This window comes from Puntigrus tetrazona, unplaced genomic scaffold, assembly GCF_018831695.1.
Source record: "Puntigrus tetrazona isolate hp1 unplaced genomic scaffold, ASM1883169v1 S000000148, whole genome shotgun sequence".
NCBI lineage: Eukaryota > Metazoa > Chordata > Actinopteri > Cypriniformes > Cyprinidae > Puntigrus > Puntigrus tetrazona.
In genome coordinates, this window is record NW_025047824.1 from 1505001 (window position 1) to 1523655 (window position 18655).

At 37.8% G+C, this 18655-nt stretch overlaps 3 protein-coding genes across 3 annotated transcripts in view; all 3 read left to right on the top strand.

Moving 5' to 3' along the window:
* Positions 1–4365, top strand: part of tut4 (terminal uridylyl transferase 4) — a 25513-nt gene extending 21148 nt beyond the window's left edge. Inside the window, 4 exon segments of the mRNA XM_043230134.1 lie at positions 214–317; positions 1095–1641; positions 2795–2947; positions 3816–4365. Of these exon segments, the coding sequence (XP_043086069.1) occupies positions 214–317; positions 1095–1641; positions 2795–2947; positions 3816–3898 (887 nt within the window). The 3' untranslated portion in view covers positions 3899–4365.
* Positions 4366–4502: 137 nt separating this feature from the next.
* LOC122332753 (cytochrome P450 2B4) lies at positions 4503–9742 on the top strand. Its single transcript, XM_043230137.1, has 9 exons — positions 4503–5096; positions 5218–5377; positions 6174–6326; positions 6465–6625; positions 7523–7696; positions 7913–8054; positions 8426–8613; positions 8677–8818; positions 8891–9742. Exons 1-9 carry the CDS (start codon positions 4902–4904, stop codon positions 9079–9081), a joined length of 1506 nt encoding a protein of 501 aa, XP_043086072.1. The 5' UTR covers positions 4503–4901; the 3' UTR covers positions 9082–9742.
* A 68-nt stretch (positions 9743–9810) lies between these two features.
* Positions 9811–17127, top strand: LOC122332752 (cytochrome P450 2B4-like). The gene is made up of 9 exons (XM_043230136.1): positions 9811–10044; positions 10208–10367; positions 10734–10886; positions 11875–12035; positions 12289–12462; positions 12678–12819; positions 15590–15777; positions 15850–15991; positions 16076–17127. Exons 1-9 carry the CDS (start codon positions 9850–9852, stop codon positions 16264–16266), a joined length of 1506 nt encoding a protein of 501 aa, XP_043086071.1. The 5' UTR covers positions 9811–9849; the 3' UTR covers positions 16267–17127.
* Positions 17128–18655: the final 1528 nt, after the last annotated feature.

Here is an 18655-nt window from a genome sequence, read left to right on the forward strand (position 1 = left end):
AACGGGTTTGTAAGGTGAATAATCGTACTGTTTGCTGCACTTTTGTTAATCTAGATATTTCACTGTAGTCTCACACGTATACAGAAAGTAGGTTTATAGTGTATCGTCGTGATCGCTGGTTTTATGCTTTTTTTTTACTTTTACAAATGTCTTTATGCATCTGTATCCAGCAGGGGGCAGTATTTGAGTGTGATTTCTCTCTTATGTTTGCAGTCCCTCACATGGTCCGGGCCATGGCCAGCTCTCAGTCCATCCCCATTCCTCAAGCCGCTCCGCTCCAGGATCGATCCGGACGAAACAGGCAGCCCTCTGAATGTGTAAGGACCAGAACCAGAACCAGAACCCGGCTAATAGAGGCTCTGAGAAGCAGGGTCCCGCTTTATATAGCCCTATTACCCGTGTAATTATATAGTGATATAAGTGATTAATATCCACAGCTGTCACATTTCTGTAACAACGCTATTTTTAGTACTCGTGTAACGGGAATGATCTAATTGCGTTTTGTAACAAAAGTATTTCTAAGAGGAATTGGATTAATTTGTAAATTGAAATTGAATTAGAAATGAGTAGGTTTAGGGATATGTGAAGTGGGAGGAGTTTTTTTTTTTATTGCATTTTAACAACACGCATGAACGTACACGCATACAAGCAAATCATTTATTTTATTTAGTTTTCCATCAACCATTGTGCATTTATATTTTAATATGCATGTTATCTTTTCCGTTAGCATATTTGCTACCATTTTTTTCATCCATTGGCCTGTATTTGGTGCATATATCCCATTTAAAGAAGTTTTGCTTGAAGTATACAAATATATATATATATATATATATATATATATATATATATATATATATATATATGAACGTATACAGTCTTTTTCTTGATCTTGAGGATATAAATGAAATAATAAAAAGGTTAATGGTGGTATATTAACAGATGTTAGAAGGGCACTGGTACAGAAAGCATATTAAGACTGTGATTATATAAGGTTTTGCTTAACTGTTGGTTTCCAAAAAATGTTAGCAAATGTTAACCCACATTGAAATATTAGCCAGCTGAAGCATATTTATTGTCCAACTCTTTTCTTTCAGTCTGATACGCGTCAGACTCCTCCGTACTCTCCTCAGCCGTCTCCCTACAGCCAGGCGTCCGTCTCTCCGCAGAACAGCAAGCCTTCCTCCGCCTCCTCTACCTCCAAACCCTCCCAGCCGCAGGTTCCCCAGGTGCAGCTGCCCATCTTCAGCTTCCCTCACTCTCACCCGGGCCAGTATCACGCCGGCCTGTCCGCGCTGGGCCTCCTGCCCGCCCACCCCCAGCAGCCGCCCCTCACCTCGGCCTCCTGGCCCATCCACGGCCCTCTCATCCAGGGGTCCGGGGTCTCCACCGCCTCCGGCCACCCGTCCTCGCCGGGCCTGAAGTTCGCCGTCCGGGGCGGGGGAGGCGGGAACGGAGGCGGGCCGCAGGTGAGCCCCACCCCCATGAACCTGAACGACCCCAGCATCATCTTCGCTCAGCCGTCGACGGGGCGGATGGCTGCTGGAGTGGGCGGAGGCCCCGCCAGAGAAAGAGGGCACCCCTGGCACAATCACCATCTCAATCCGGGGCCACTGGTGGGGAACGGCACCGTAAACAAGACAGGTACACGCACGTGGTGCTCACACTCACCGGGTAGTGTGTCTGTCGCTCGCTTTCAAAACCTAGTCAGGCGCTTTCTAAGCAGATTTATTTATTTTATTTTTTTTCCAAATAGCGCTCTGATTTTAATTCATATTGACCATGTTGGCACCTTAGTAAATGGCACATTATAAAATTACATCATAAAAAGAAATTTTTTAATTGCTGTTATGGTAAATGTATTATTATTATTATTATTATTATTTAAAATAAAAATATAATATTATTATTGTTGGTGTTATTAAATAATATTAATTATATTATTAATATTATTACTAATGATATTAAATATTTTTTATAATGAATTAGTAATCGACAAATCCATAATATTGAAAAAGCTTGAAACTGATAATATTGGCAAATGTCTAATTTTACACAGTCAGAACTAATTATTTTAAAAAGACAAAAAGGATCATTTTATTATTATATTATAATATTTTTATCCACAAAATGTAAAAGGACAGCAAACAAGTGTTTATGTTGGATCACTTTTTACTATTTAAATACATTTTTTTAATTAGTATTGTGTTTTTGTATATTTGTACTTTTATTTATTTATTTATTTATTTATTATATTTGAAATTCAAATGTTTCCTCTTGCCATGATTATAGCCACTGTTGCTGACATGGTGTTAAATCTTAAATAAATATATTTTCCATTAAGAAAATGCAGTAAATAAATCTAATTGTAACAGTTACTTTCATCTCTTCATCACGATTCTGTATTTTGTAACAATGTGTACATTCGCCTTTTTAACATTTAACCTGCAATTAGATGAAATATGAAATTAGATTCATGCGTGAAGAAAATACTTTTTAGTTGTTACACATTTATTAGAGCATTGGGTAAGCTATTTTTTTTGATGAATACGTTATGTGCTGCTAAACGTATGGTTGTGTTCAGAGGTGAATGAAGTCAGTGCAGTGTGTCTCTGAGCTCAGGTAAGTGTCACAGGTGTTTGGGGTTCACCGGGTCACTGCACACTGGAACTGGTTTTACTCCACAGAGCTGTTTCACCTCTAACCATTTGAAGTCACAGACTAAGGAGGTCTGCGTTTGTGATTTTGCTGTGTGTTAGTTCAGAGCCGCGTTCACTGTTCTCTCTCCGTGTCTCAGATCCTAATTTCCCATCTCAGTTCGGTGGTGTGAGTCAGGGCTCTCGGTCCTGGGATCACAGCAGTGCTGCTCCGTATTCGCTGTCTCCATCCTTCATGCCCTACCGTCTGCCACCGTACCTGCAGCAGCCCAACAAACCCTTCATCTCACAAGGTACCGGGGCTGAAACATTCCAACCCTGTGACTTTATATCTGTATTTAAAGCGGAACGAAACGATGGAGTTTTCGTGTTATGCCAACTACAGAACAAGTTTATATTTTAACCATTTTATTGTATTTATTTTTTAATTTTTAATTATTTTAATACTGTTAATTTCTTCTAAATTTAAGTCAGTCAAAACGGCAAAAACCAAGAAAACACAAAAAATAAAAACATGACATTTATTTAATTTTTATGTATTTATTTAATCATGCGTGCTACTTTCATTTCTTAATGGAAAAGGCTTTAAATAGGAAAAGAACAAATACACAAAAGAACAAATAATGCCCCAAAAGTGCAAGTAAGCTTAATTTAATTAAATTTTCAAAACCAGCAACTCAGTTATGTGGTGCCAAAAAAGAAAGAATAAATGGATAACGTGTGGGATTTTGACAGCAAACCTTGACAAAACCCACGTTATCCATTCATTCATTCATATATATATATATATATATATATATATATATATATATATATATATATATTTTTATTATATATATATATATATATTTTTTTTTTTTTTAGTTTTTTAGAGGAATCAATGTTTAATTGCCTTAAAGTCACAATGCAAAATGGTTTAATGGTGTTAAAACCTGCCTGCATTCTCTTTTTAGAATAGCGTTTATTTCACTCTTCTGATTTTCGGATGAAATTTTGACCCGGACGTGTTTTCAAGAGTAATTTGCCGTTTCTACACATCGAGAGGAGCTATTTTATGCATGCATATGTTTTCCATAGACATTAATTTCCCTCTGAATGTTCACATTCAGGCCACAAATGCACACGGTGATAAAACAGCCTTTTTTTTTGCCTCTCTTGCAGGTTCTATGGTGGCAAATCAACATTACCCGCTGATTCAACACGGTCGGCACGGCAATCTCAATTACATTCAACAGAAGAAATGAAGAAAGACTCCACTTTGTAAACCAATGCCCAAGGTCCTTAGAGAAAAAAGAGAGACTAACTTTGCATCATTTGGTCATTTGGAAACTTTTTAAAATGAATTTTATCATTTTTGTACAGTTTTTATGTTTTATTTTCCTTTTTATTTCTTTGTGTATCATCACATTGATTTGTGATACAAAATGTCAAATATTTTAATACCCCTATTTTTGGAGGGGTCCAAAAAAAGTGTTTTTATTTTATGTGTAAAATAAGGATTTAAAATGTATTCACTTTATTTTTATTAGCTGTATTCCTATTTTGCTTGCATAAGGACAAAGGCTTTAGATAGGAAAATCAAACATAACAACCCAATAAGACAATTACGTAGTGCCAAAAACTTCCCTATAGCAAACCAAGAAAACCGACAAAAAAAAAGAGCAGAAAAAAATTAAGAAAAGACCAAAAAAATAAAGAAAAAGCAAACCAACGTGCTTGCGTGTATATCTTTTTCAAATGCCTTTTTATATACATTTTTTCAGGTATCGGATGACTGCATCAATCCGAGTTGAAACCATTTTCAACGCCTGTCATTTCACTGTCACTTTTACACCCCTTTCCAGACCACTTGCATGGTTTCATTAATAAAAGACGAGATTAGGGTATACAGTATCCATTGGTTGTGCTGAGGTTTAGTGTCAACAATGAGCATCATGGTATTCGAGAGCTTTGAGCTAGTCGGTTATTCATTAAATTGCGCAACTTGTCTTCTGCAGCATGTTTGTTCCTCTTTGCAGTGAGTGGACTTTGCTTAGATATATTCACTTGCTAGTGTGTTGTGCAGGAATATGGTTTTAGTCCTTTGTCTTGACTGATTAGGGCCTTATATCCTTAGGGGGAATGTCTAGCATAACTACAAAAACGCGAACAGGCACGTCAAACTACCTCCCCCTTTCGTCCCCTGTCTTTATAAAGCTCCCAGTCATCAGCTGCTCTTGTGTTTTGTCTTGAAATGTGTCCGTCATCATGTGGAGGGCTCTCGTGAAGTTAGATCTGGCCTCGGTAGGCACGGCTCTGTCTCTGAGTTTTGTTTTTATAGTTCTGTTGGAAATCTTCAGGATCAAATCCTACAGAGCTCAAACTCCACCTGGTCCCAGACCGCTGCCTTTCGTGGGGACCTTACCATATTTTTTAAAGAACCCAATGGAGTTCATAAGATCAGTAAGTTTATTGGGGCCCCATTTTTTTCAAATGTCCATGCTATGTTAACTTCATTCGCAGGTGAGACAATGTCTAAGCCACGATAGTTGCGTTTAAGTGCTGTGAAATCTTCTCTGAGCAGCTATCTCAGTATGGAGAGATGACCACTGTCTATTTTGGGAGAAAGCCAGCAATAGTCCTCAATACCATCCAGGTCACGAAGGAAGCCTTGGTCCAAAATGCTTCATCTTTTTCAGGAAGGCCACCTGTGCCGGTTCTAATCTGGATCACTGAAGGATATGGTCAGTAATACACTAGTGAATTCGAAAAAGTTGGTATTGTAGGATAATTGAACATGTATGTAGGTGCTGTATGCAGTCTGTTTTTAAAAAATGTGTCAAGTTCGCATACAAAAAATATTACAACTACTTATTCTGTTTTGAAATGTGCGTTCCAAGGCGCAATGTCTGTTTGGTTTTGAGCTGTAATTCTGCCCATTTACCGGATTTCCCAATAGTATTTCAACATCCTGGGTTGAAAAATGGTATATTGCAGCCACGGAAGCCAGCAAATTAGTTGTGTAACATTTCACGTATAGCGTACGATTCATGTTAATTTTTTCAATTCATCAAAGTGATCATCTTTATCCCCTTGTTAGTGGGGACTTTGAGTGAGCAGGGCATGTGTGGTTATTTAATAGTTTAGACTGCGCTTGTCAAAGGGAGTCATTTCCTCATTATCTTCAGGTAGGAAAACGTAAAAAGTAAGTTTAATAGTAATATGTAAATATTGTCAATATTTGCCATAATCAATGGCCCTTAATTATACTATGGCGTTATAATAGAGTCCATGCTGGAAAATGATGTGGATTTTTGTAGCTGGTTCTGGAAATCAAGTGAATTGCTAGTTTGTGGGATTATGCCAGCTAATGATGCCACGGTCAACTTTTTTTAAACATTCTTGATCAAGATTTTGAATCTAAGACCTGTGTATCATCTAAGTTTTTTTTTTTTTTTTTTTTTTTTTTTTTAAACCTTTGTTTAACTTGTCTGTGTATAGTCAAATGTCTCTGAAGGTCAGTTTTCTCTCTCTATAAAGGTATCATAATGGCCACGTTTGGTCACTCCTGGAGGCAGCAGAGACGGTTTGCTCTGCACACGCTCAGGAATTTTGGCCTGGGGAAGAAATCTTTGGAGGATTGTGTCACAGAGGAAAACGTTTACCTGCTTCCTGAAATGCTCGAAGTGGAAGGTTGAGAATTTTAACCTGTTTGAACTTTTTCCATTAACTTTTTTTTTTTTTTTGTTTTTGGGGTGGTCAAAAGCCTCAGTATTTAGGTTCCTTGAAGTGTCTTTGCAGGAGACTAACACCTGATTTTCTTTGTTGAAGGCACTCCCTTTGACCCCCAACATGCAATACAGAATGCCGTATCAAACATTATCTGTTCCATCGTGTTTGGGGATCGCTTTGACTATGATAACAAGCACTTTGAGTACCTTTTGGAAATCTTGAAGGAGAATATCATTCTGTCAGGATCCCTTGTTGGACAGGTATGAACAAGTCCCTAGCTTTGCTATGTCCAGTTATCTACATGGATCAGAGGGGGATTTTGTTTTATTGTGGTTGTTCCCATAGGTTGTCAACGCAGTAAATTTATAAAGGGGGTCATATGATGCTACTTCAAAATTTCCATTCTCTTTGGAGTGTTACAAGCTGTGCATAGATATGATCCCTAAAATTGCAAAGACTTATGTCTCAAAACCAAAGAGATATTCTTTATAAAAGTCATGATTTGTCCACACCCCCATAAAGCGGCTTGTTTAAACACGCCCCTACTTTCTGACATCACGAAGTGGGGTCATGTTTTCATAACACAGCCCAAATGTTTACACAAAGAAAGAAGATTCAGCTAGAATAATAGCTCTGTGTCGTTGTGAAAGTGAAACTTCTCCTGTTGTTGCTTTTCCGATCACAAATACAGATGGTGCCATGCAACGGGTCACATAAAAGAATCATCAGTAATTATGTCTCTACTAGATACAACAAATGCTTTGTTTGTAATGTGCTTTATTGTTTTGGTGTTATGTTATGACAAGGAGCGTAACATTTCAGCCAATCACAGTGCACTGTATTCAGCCAATCACAGTGCACTGGATTTGTACAAATCAACTCATTTTGGAGGGCGGTGCTTAAAGGAGAAACAATAATATACAGTATGACCCCTTAAAACTCTACTAAACTTTACCAGAGGCCACTCATGCTATTTCAAATCTTCAACTTCTCTTAATTCTTGTATTTGTTTGTCTCAACCACCTCTGAATAGGATATGCAGGTAACAATGGAAAATACCAAACTGGGGATCTGCAGTCCTGCTTTTGAAGGTCCAGCTACTTGCAATGTTTAGCTGTTGATGCAGCATAGTTACGCAAAGCCATTTTCTTTTCCAGGTGTTTAACTTGCTTCCCATCATCAAACATTTCCCAGGGCCACACCAGAAAATTTATCGGAACGCAGAAGAGTTGAAAGCTTTCATCAGGGAAGCAGTCAAATCACACAGAGAAACTCTGGATCCAGACAGTCCACGGGACTTCATTGATGCCTACCTGCTAGAGATTGAGAAAGTGAGATCGTCATAAACAATCAACAGAAACTGTATCATTCACTCTATGATGGAAGTTAGCGGGAGCTTCATTCCCGATCCTAACTCTGGGATTTTGTTTCAACGTTTTTTTTTTTTTTCAGGATCAACAATATTCTAGTGGTGAAATCATAGTAAGCTGTGAGGGAACTAAATATGCTTGGATAAACTGACATGCTTTCTATTTTTCTTGGAACAGCAAAAGTCCAGCGAGGACTCAACATTTCATGAGGATAACATGGTCATGTCAGTAGTTGACCTGTTTCTGGCAGGAACTGACTCCACAGCAACCACCATCAGATGGGGGCTTATTTACTTGTCCCAAAACCCACATGTACAAGGTACTTGTACCTTAAACAGTAAAGCATGGTGCCAAGAAATGCCCAAATTGATTTCTTGGGAATCCATAAAATGATAAAGCTATTGCTTGCATGCTTTGGAAGTCACTGTGCTTCCCCATGTCAATCGTTATAAAGCTGTAGTGTGCAATCTATGCATTTCTAGTGGTTAAAGGTGGAATACCTTGAAATATCTAGGTTGATACAAATCAACATTTTACTAAACCGGTGGTGCTATCCAAAATGCACCATTGCTTGAGCTTGACAGTAAGGTATTGAAAGCAAATTTTCAGAAAGTCACTCTTCTAGTGGGTTAGTTGTAATAGTTTTCTAACACTGGAAAACATACACTATTAGCTTTCATTTCGTTACAGAGAGATGTCACAAGGAGATTGATCAGGTGTTGGGATACGACCGTTTGCCCAGCATGGATGACCGTGACAAACTACCGTACACATACGCCACTGTTCATGAGATTCAGCGCTATGGCAACATTGTTCCCTTTGGCGTGTTTCATGAAACAACTCGGCCCACAAAACTACGAGGATACGTCATTCCCAAGGTAATATATGGAGTATTGATTTCTTCATTTAAAATGGTTCACTAACAAACATTGTTTTTCTAGGGCACGATGGTATTTAATAACTTAACAGCAATTTTAACTGATAAAAAACACTGGAAATACCCAGACACTTTTAACCCTGAGAATTTCTTGGATGATAATGGACATTTCTTCAAACCAGAGTCTTTCCTCCCTTTCTCCTTGGGTGAGTCAACAACTTCAGTAGGCCAAGACCAAACACAACTGCAATGATACAGTTGTGTTTTATCTTTATCAGGTCCGAGGGTCTGTCTCGGTGAGACCCTAGCAAAGATGGAGCTCTTCCTCTTCATCACTTCTCTATTACAGCGGATTCGTTTCTCCTGGCCTGCTGGTGGGAAGTGGCCAGACATGAATGGGATTGTTAGTATAGTCCGTTCTCCTGAACCATTCAACATCATCTGCCACAGCCGAGGATCCAAAGAGTGATTATTAGTACACTTTCTAACTTCAACACTAGTTTTCATCTGTATTTAGACATAGCTCTGCAAGTATGATTCTAGTTAACACAATAAATGACTGTAAGACTAAGCTTTTTTTCTCTTTATGTAATCTTTCATGTGACTACTTATATACAGTCAGCGGTGTACAGGTGTAAACCAGATTCAAATTGGTTATGCATGGCCCACGTTTGTCAACATTGTACTATATGCTGTATATATCCTTAATCCACAAATGCTTTTAAAAACACAGTTTTCATTAATTATAGCATATTCTTTCCCAAAGTGCTTCCTTCAGGTGTATCAGTTTGAGTTCTTGGTTCTGAGAATGGTTGGATAGATAATTTAATATGAAAGAAATGGCACACTATGCAGAACCCTACGCAGGGCATGCTTTCCCTTTACTATTATTTCAGTCACCTTTACGTCTCATTCAAGATTTAGTGTCAACAAGGTCACGTCATGGCAGTAGTCTAGTCTGTTATTTTTTACTTATTTAAAACCTGCCCAACTTGTCTTAGTTCACTGCAGTAAGTGAACGTCACTAAGTACAGGTATTGTTTATAAACAGAAAAGGAGTATTGTTCTGAAATATGATCTTTCTTTTTTGTTTTGTTCCTTGCAGCCTTCGCAATAAAAAATACAAAAAACCTCAAGTTCAGGTCAAACTCTAACTCCCACTGTCTCCTCCCCTCTTGCTGTGTGTTTATAAAGTTCAGGGTTGCTCATTGCTAGAGTTTGTATTGAATCTGTCATCATGTGGACGACTCTTATGAAGTTAGATCTGGCCTCTGTATGCCTGGCTCTCTTTCTAGGTTTTATGTCTTTGGTTGTGATTGAGATCTTCAGGATTAGTTCCTGCAGCGCTCAAACTCCACCTGGTCCCAGACCTCTGCCTTTCGTGGGAACCTTACCATATTTTTTAAAGAACCCAATGGAGTTCATAAGATCGGTGAGTGTTTGCTTTGAGCCTAGAGGCTTAACTTTTGTGGTTAGGTGTCTTATGTTCACTTTAGTGTTCACTTAAAATGTACATGTTGACTTCATTCACAGGTGAGACAATGTCTAGACCACTTTAGTTGTACTGAAATGTTGTAATATGTTCTTTTGAGTAGTTATCTCAGTATGGAGAGATGGCCACTATCTATGTTGGGAGGAAGTCAGTGATATTCCTCAATACTGTTGATCTTGCGAAGGAAGCCCTGGTCCAAAATGCTTCAACTTTTTCAGGAAGGACACCTTTACCCATTCTAATCTGGGTCACTGATGGATATGGTCAGTAGTGCATTGTTCTGAAAATGTATTTGTGTTGAAGGGTATTTAGTTTAGTACATCCAAATTTAAATCCAATAAGAAACATAAATTAATTGCAAGATTTTTGATAGCTGCTGGAACATACATATTAAAGCAACCTCAGGAGTTTTGACCTTGATGTGATCCTCCTGAAAACTTCTAAGACCAGATAAATGGACTGGATTTTTAGGCCTCAAGCAGTTTACTGCGCATCTAATTAATCTTAAGGTTTACCAGTCAATGTGCCCAAAGGTCAACTTGGTAGAACTGGGTTTAAGACATTTAGGGCTGTGTTTACATTTCAGTTGTCTGTGCAGTCGTCATTTTGTTCTGTCCTCTATATATAAGGTATTGTAATGGCTGCATTTGGTCACTCCTGGAGGCAGCAGAGACGGTTTGCTCTGCACACGCTCAGAAACTTTGGACAAGGAAAGAAGTCTGTGGAGGAACGTGTGACAGAAGAAAGCACTTACCTGGTTCCTGAAATGCTTAAATTGGAAGGTGGTGGTGGTTTGTTTTTTTTTTTTGTTTTTTTTTGTTTTTAAATAACCATTTAATTAAATGTAGCTATGTGTTATGACAAATTTAACCAGAAAGTTCAATCAGTCACAATAATACAGAAATTAATCTCAATAAACATCTCTATAGGTGTAAGCTGCATCTGTCATTACATTTAAGATAATTTACACCTATTTACACAAAAACTGCATTATGTAAATAACCCTTTAATAAAAAAAAATTAAACATGAACTTGTTAGAGAGTGAAGCTGCAATATCATGAAAAGAAAAACATGGTTGAATATTAATCTTGATATCAGTCAGCATTAATAATGATTGATGATGTTGATTTTAAGCTTAAGTTTTGTTGTTGGGAAAAAGCATTTCATATCCCAGCTAGACAAAACAAGCGATGAACCTTGCTTTTTACAGATTAGACAACCCGTACTTTTTTTCAGTAGCATAAAAAAAAGAAATTATTCAAACTTGCAATAAAGCGAGCAAAGAATGCCAAAGTCAAATGTGAGCAATGCATTTTCATAAAACTCTTGTTATAATCTTACAGGTTTTCTACAAAAGCAAATCTTGCATCTACTATGTTTTTTGTTGTTTATGGTGATTGGAGAATTTGTGAGCGTAGATACAGAATTCCGTAAAAAAATGCACACACTTGAATAAATTCATGTTTTATATGGTGATGAATCAAAATATGTGGATAGTGCATTCATAAGGTCAGCAGAACTGTTTGTGATCGGACATAGTGCTCATAAATCTGATGTAAAATAAGCAGTTCTACTAATAAAATTGTGGCAGTCCTAATATAACTACATTTAATTTATTACTACTCACCTTTGTATGTATTGTTGCTCAGTATTTAAGTTAGCTGCAAATGCCATTAAGCCAAATCTGCCAAATTCAGAAAGCTAGCTATAATTTCAAAGTATTAAAACAGTGTTTGCCAGAGAATAACAAATGGTTTTCTTTATTGAAGGCAAGCCTTTCGACCCCCAACATGCAATACAGAATGCCGTATCTAACATTATCTGCTCAATCGTGTTTGGGGATCGTTTCAACTATGATAACAAGCACTTTGCATACCTTCTGGAAATCATTAAGGAAAACTTCATTCAGTCAGGGTCACTTACTGGACAGGTAAGTACTAAATATGATTTTTAGCTTACAACTTTCTTGTTCACTCTCTGCATTTTCATAGTTTGTAGACACATTACGTTTAAACTCTACCAATCCTGCACCTGGAGGTCCACCTATCCTACTTAAACACTAGACAATTTTAAAATCTTGCAAACAATGTCACATCACTTCATCCGATTTTTAGCCTTATAATCCTCTGAACGCTCCCTGCAGTTGATGCAGAATAGTTACATGTAGCCATTTTCTTTTCCAGATTTTTAACTTGCTTCCCATCATCAAACATTTCCCAGGGCCACACCAGAAAATATATCAGAATGCAGAAGAGTTGAAAGCTTTCATCAGGGAAGCAGTCAAAACGCACAGAGAAACTCTGGATCCAGACAGTCCACGAGACTTCATTGATGCCTACCTGCTAGAGATTGAGAAAGTGAGATTATCATGAACTGTGGCTCTAGAGATTGTTTATTCACTTTTGATGTTAGTAGGTGGGATCCCTTTCCCAGTTAAATCCCTGATTGGTTGATTGGAATTTTGTTCCAGGACCAACAATACTTTAGGGGTGAAATCATAATAAGTGGCTAGGGAGGAAGTAGTTATGTTTGTTTAAACTGAAACACATGGGTTTTTTTTTTTCTGGAGCAGCAAAAGTCCAATGAGGACTCCACATTTCATGAGGATAACATGGTAGTATCAGTGTTTGACCTTTTCCTGGCTGGAACGGACACAACAGCAACCACCATTAGATGGGGCCTCATCTTCTTGACTCAAAACCCACTTGTACAAGGTACTGTTTAAGCGTAAGATTGTCAGCATTTTGTAGCTTACAGTAGAGTGGGGTGCTAAGAAAAATTACAAGTTGATTGAATGAATTCCCAAGGACTGCACAACACAATGCAATTTTAAAAAAGCAAACATAAGCTCACAACGAAGATAAAAAGCATTTAGGGTTCAGTGATGTCCTTCAAACAAGTTAAAACAAGTCTTTCGATTTCATGGCCACAGATGTCACAGGTCTGTACTCATAAAGTTAATTAAATTTGGGTTTCTTTGGGACAGGGATGATGGTAAAGCGCTCAAAGCATGAGGGGACTTTGCACAGTTCCAGTGATATGTTGAAGATCTGTGTGAAGATGGGGCCAGTTGGTCAGCACAGGTTTTCAGACAGGCTGGAGTCACACCATCTCGCCTGGTGCTTTCCTTCAGTGGTTTTTCCTGAAGTCTTGACGCATCTCATCTTCACTGATCTTATGTGCAGCTGTTGTGGAGAGGGGGGGTTGCAGGAGGTGTGAACGGCGTTTTCTCAAACCTACAAAAAAACTTGTTCAGATTGTCTGCCAATTGTTGTCGTTTCATAGTGCTTGGGGACGGTGTTTATCTTTGGCGCTGTCTTTCAGACTTTTCCAGAAGAAGCTGGAAGCTTCTAGAAGCTGTGCCACTAGAAGAGAGCTGGATCCATAGCTTTTCAGAATACTTCCTCATTGCCACTCTGATCTTCTTTTCCAGTGTGTAGTTGGCTTGTTTATACAAGACTCTGTTCCCATTCCTGCAAGCATCTTCTTTGGCCTAAAAGAGAGTTTTGTCATTGTTTTTAGGTTTAATAAGTCCTGGTAGGAATGCACATGTCTTCTCAGACACTGATATATGATGTTACACTCTCTGTGAGACTTCAAAAGAAGCTTGATACATATCAAAGAAATTATTAGATTTTGTATTTTGAGGGCAAAAAGAAGTGCGAAAAGGCTGAGCGAAAGTATACTGTTTTTGAACATTCTGACACCCCCGCACTGGAGGCAGGGTCTAAATTAATGTAAACATGACTCTCAATGTTCGCACAAGGCTTGTAAGCTCGAAACAAAGGTTTATTTATTGTATACCTTTTAAATTCAATTTGAACAAAGTACAATGACAGAAGCAGTATGCTTTAATATTCATTAGCTTGCTACCTTTCATTCTTTCCATGGCTTTGGAAAAGATACTACAGATGCAAATGCATCTGATGTTTCCCTACATTGCTATTTGCATAACTCCTTGTAGTTGACACAAGCTTAGTTGTAATTTTTTGTGGGAATTAATTGCTTTAGCTACATTTTTAACATCTCCTTGAGCGATCTTACAGGTGCTGATATATCCGTGGGAGCACAGCTATGTATATAGTGACTCGGAGATAATGCTTCCTTGCCTGATCTCAGCTGAATGAGAAATGTACCGGGGTATTTACATCTTTTGTCGTCAATGTCCTGCTCGTTCAACATTGTCAATCAATCAATGGTGCTAATTCACCATCTGATCTGGCTACGAACTGAGAAACGGAATAAGAAAGAAACAGCCTAAAATTAGCGTAGATGCCATTCTTTTTACAATGTCACAAGTACATTGTGTTTTATGAGGAGTGTTCCCAGTTCCAGCTGATTTAAGTAATGCAGCCTAGCAATCCTTTTACGGATTTGAATAATAAAAGCGTATTAGTGTGTTATATGTAGGCTAGGTTAAAAAGATTTCTTTAATCTAGATTTAAATTAACAGAGTGTGTCTGCTTTCTAAACAGTGTTAGGGAGATTGTTCCAGAGTTTGTGTGCTAAACAGGAAAAGGATCTGTTGCCCGCAGTCGATTTTTCCAGACGTACAGAACTATAATGTGATAAGAGCTCGAACAAGTATTGAGGAGCTAAACTATTCAGAGCTATAAGTAATTAACAAGATTTTAAATCGGTCCCATGTTTGATAGGGAGCCAATACAGTGTTGACAAGACTGGGCTAATATGGTCATACTTCCTAGTTCTAGTAAGGAATTTAGCTGCTACGTTTTGGACCAGCTGAAGAACAACCATCCTATAAAGCATTACAATAAATCTAACCTAATCTAATCTAATTCATATTGCTGCATTTGACGTTGTCTGTTGATATATTGAAAATTGAACTCTTTAATCTCTTTAATTTTGTGTTTTGAGCTTATGTTTGCTTTTATTGCATTTATATAAGTGCTATTTTTGCTTTGTTGTACACTACTGGGCCACCATAGTTTCGGACAGAAACTCCTGCCATGTAAATGTAGTTATAAAGTTGATAAGGTGATAAAGTTCAAGTTGTCTACAGTTCAAGGGTTAGCTCAAAGCTTTGTGTAGGAAAAGACCAAATTTGATCCGTTATTGCCTTCATCCAGTTTTGAAATCTCATTTGTCACTAGTTCCACATATCCATGTAACTATTGTTTTTCAGTCCAATGAGATTTGGTCTTGTTGATGTCAAACCCTGGAATGACGGGTCTTGTATATTCCCAAGTGCATATATTAATAATTGCTAGTTCATGGCTCTCCTTTGGAGCTTTTGTTGATCAAAAGTATTGTATAAAATAATATTGTGCAAAATTATGTAAATGCAACTAGGTTGATATAGTTTGTATCCAGCCAGACAGTTGGGTCCGCTCCTAAACAAATTATTGGTTGAGCTAGAAGAGCACTTTTCAGGAAGTCAACCTTCAAGTGATTTACTTGTATTACTATATATTACTTTTTTGGTATTGGAAAACCATCTCATGCGTTTTGATTTCTTTACAGAGCGATGTTACAAAGAGATTGTTTGTGTGTTGGGTTGCAACCGTTTGCCCAGCATGGATGATCGTAACAAACTACCGTACACATACGCCACTGTTTACGAGATTCAGCGCTGTGCCAACATTTTGCCCTTTGGAGCTTATCATGAAACAATTCAGGCCACAAAACTAAGAGGATACGACATTCCCAAGGTAATGAATGAAGTATGGCTGTGTTGCGTTCCGTCATTGAAACTATTTGGTTAACACACAGTTTCTTTCTAGGGCACCACGATATTTACTAACTTAACTGCAATTTTGACTGATAAGGAGCATTGGAAATACCCAGACACTTTTAACCCAGATAATTTTTTAGATGATAATGGACATTTCTTCAAACCGGAGTCTTTCCTCCCTTTCTCTTTGGGTGAGTCACCTGTGGCTACGACTTAACTATAGACCAAGAGCGAACACAACTATGCTGATGCAGGTTGTGCTGTCTATTTATCAGGTCCGAGGGTCTGTCTCGGTGAGGCCCTAGCAAAGACGGAGCTCTTCCTCTTCATCACTTCTCTATTACAGCGGGTTCATTTCTCCTGGCCTGTTGGTGTGAAGTGGCCGGACATGAATGGGATTGTCAGTATAGTCCGTTCTCCTGAACCGTTCGACATCATCTGCCACAGCCGAGGATCCAAAGAGTGATTATTAGTACACTTTCCAACTTTTACATGAGTTTCCGTAGCTGTTTTAAAAGAAATTATAATTTAGGTTATTATGAAAAAATGGCACACATGCTACACTCATTGTAAACTGTACACTGACTTCACAGTAAATTAATTTAGTGCTGTAATACCACTGTAACACTGTAAAGATTTTTTTCAGATACGATGTAATAGTTATTATTATAGACAGGCCTGTATTGGTCTTAACTAGGTGTAAAACCTGCCGGTATGGTTCAGACTTCAGGTGTTCATATTTCATATTGCAGAACTGGCGTTAATACATCATGTAAATCAGTGTATGAATTTCATGTATATGCCTACAATGATCAGTTGAAATGACAAAAAAACACAAATGCTTAAAAGCCAAAGCTTCAGTAAATATTTGGGAGAATACTTTAATGAAAAGTAGCATTTTAAAAGGTCTTGTTAAACATGTGAGCTCTTGTGAACATTTATTTCAAAACATTTTATGTAGAATGTTAAAAAGTGTAAATGATGTTAAACCAGGTTATAGTCATATAAATATAATATTCTAAGACTAAGAAAATCCCTGAGTTGCCTAATCACAGTTGATACCACTGCCTCGGTTGTTGTAAACCCAATGAATTTAAACATTTCTATGTATTTTAAGAATACACTCATTTCAAGTGCTCTCTTTTCTTGATTGAAATCTGATCACATTGAAAAAATGCTGTGGTAATTTTAGTTAATTCTGTCATCTGTGGTCACAGTTCAGTCAGCAAAGATGTGTGTGTTTGTAGTAATTGCTTTGGTCACCAGTTCAGTTTGACTGTGAAACACCGTGGGAAACGGGATCCATAAACAATGGCTGTCCTCCAGACTTGTGCTTGTCCTAATTAGTGCCAGGAGGTAGAAGGAGCGTCTGGACTCCGAGTCCCCTTAGTCTAACCACATCAGGCATGGATGCCAAGAGCTGACGGACAGAAGTAAAGCTGTCCAGCACCTTAGAGTCAAGGAGAAGCGGACAGGTCCTCCGTGCTTTGCACAAAGATAAACCATTAGGATACTGGGCCATCAGATCCCGAAGTGCTTTCTTCAGCTTCATCAGGTCAGTGCTTGGTTCTGAGAACAGATGGATGAATGGATAGATAATATAACATGACACAATCTTATTCCTCCAAAAGTTAGCATGCAATATAGGACTTCAGTAAGCAATAACACTTGCAATTCTCAAATAATAGTGGTTATATTGACATTTAGTCATTTAGCAGACGCTTTTATCCAAAGCAAATTACAAACGGGACCAATGGAAGCAATCAAAATCGACAAATAAGCATATGCATGTGCTATAATGACATGTTTTTTGGTTTTTTTATTATATAATGAATAAAAATAAAACAAAACTGAAAAAAATACAAATGAATGAATTCTGGTAAAGGGGTCCAAAGAGGTTTTGTAAGCAACCGCTTAAAAGTTGTAGGTTACACTGGATGTGGTCTATTAGCTAATAAAACAAAAATATGTGGTAATAACCATACCATCTACTTTGGAAGGTGCTTAGTAATTACCATTTTTTTTTTAAAAAAAAGCTGGTTGACTGGTTATAGGTAATATAATCTGCAGGTAGTTTGTTTAAACAGGTCAAGCTGGTCTCCCAAGCTCACTAGCTAAGTAGTTAAAGCCCTCTGAAACTGACCTGTTAAACTGGCTATTACCAGTTTCAGCTGTACTTCAAATATATGTTTATGTATATGTCAAAATATGGTGTTACTATACCATGGCCCGAACAAACATGGTAATAAGACGGTATTTTGCCAGAGGGTCGACACGTAAACTGTACTGTCTGTAATATTCTGTGGCTAAAACTATCAAAGTACTAAATGTAAGTCTGATATTTACTTACGTGTGTCGGATGATGGTGGTGCTCCTCTAGCGAGTACTGTACTGTACAGAGTCCCTGATCCTCCTTTACCATTCTGTGTCATCTTCTGAAACGGCTAATCTTCTTAATTACGACAGCGAATTATCGATGTAAAGATTACATCCAATTTTAAAGATCCGTTTGGCAACGCATCTGTAGTAGTAAAATCGGTAAAATATGAACGCAATCTGTTACTCAACTTCGAACGAACCTATTCCGACGTTTAAACGATATCGAAACTAAACACGCGACTCTTGTGTTCGAATCGTTTTATTGAATCGACTCTTTCGAACTCCAGAGAGCTGAGCTTCAGCTTGCAGCACTTAGCAACGCAGTACTTAACAATGCAGCAATATAATGTTTTAATGATAGCGATTTCAAGAGTTTATCACCATCGCGACTTACAGTGCACGGTACGACAAGTGTTGTTCAACATATGTAAAAAAAAAAAATAATAATAATAGTCTTTGAAGTACCACTATATGTA

Excerpts from the sequence above, each read along its gene's own strand:
- LOC122332752 (XM_043230136.1), top strand. The coding sequence starts at position 9,850 with ATGTGGACGACTCTTATGAAGTTAGATCTGGCCTCTGTATGCCTGGCT. Across the intron at positions 10,045-10,207 it reads CAATGGAGTTCATAAGATCG|TTATCTCAGTATGGAGAGAT; the intron begins GTGAGTGTTTGC and ends TCTTTTGAGTAG. Across the intron at positions 10,887-11,874 it reads TGAAATGCTTAAATTGGAAG|GCAAGCCTTTCGACCCCCAA; the intron begins GTGGTGGTGGTT and ends TCTTTATTGAAG.
- LOC122332753 (XM_043230137.1), top strand. The coding sequence starts at position 4,902 with ATGTGGAGGGCTCTCGTGAAGTTAGATCTGGCCTCGGTAGGCACGGCT. Across the intron at positions 5,097-5,217 it reads CAATGGAGTTCATAAGATCA|CTATCTCAGTATGGAGAGAT; the intron begins GTAAGTTTATTG and ends TTCTCTGAGCAG. Across the intron at positions 5,378-6,173 it reads CTGGATCACTGAAGGATATG|GTATCATAATGGCCACGTTT; the intron begins GTCAGTAATACA and ends CTCTCTATAAAG.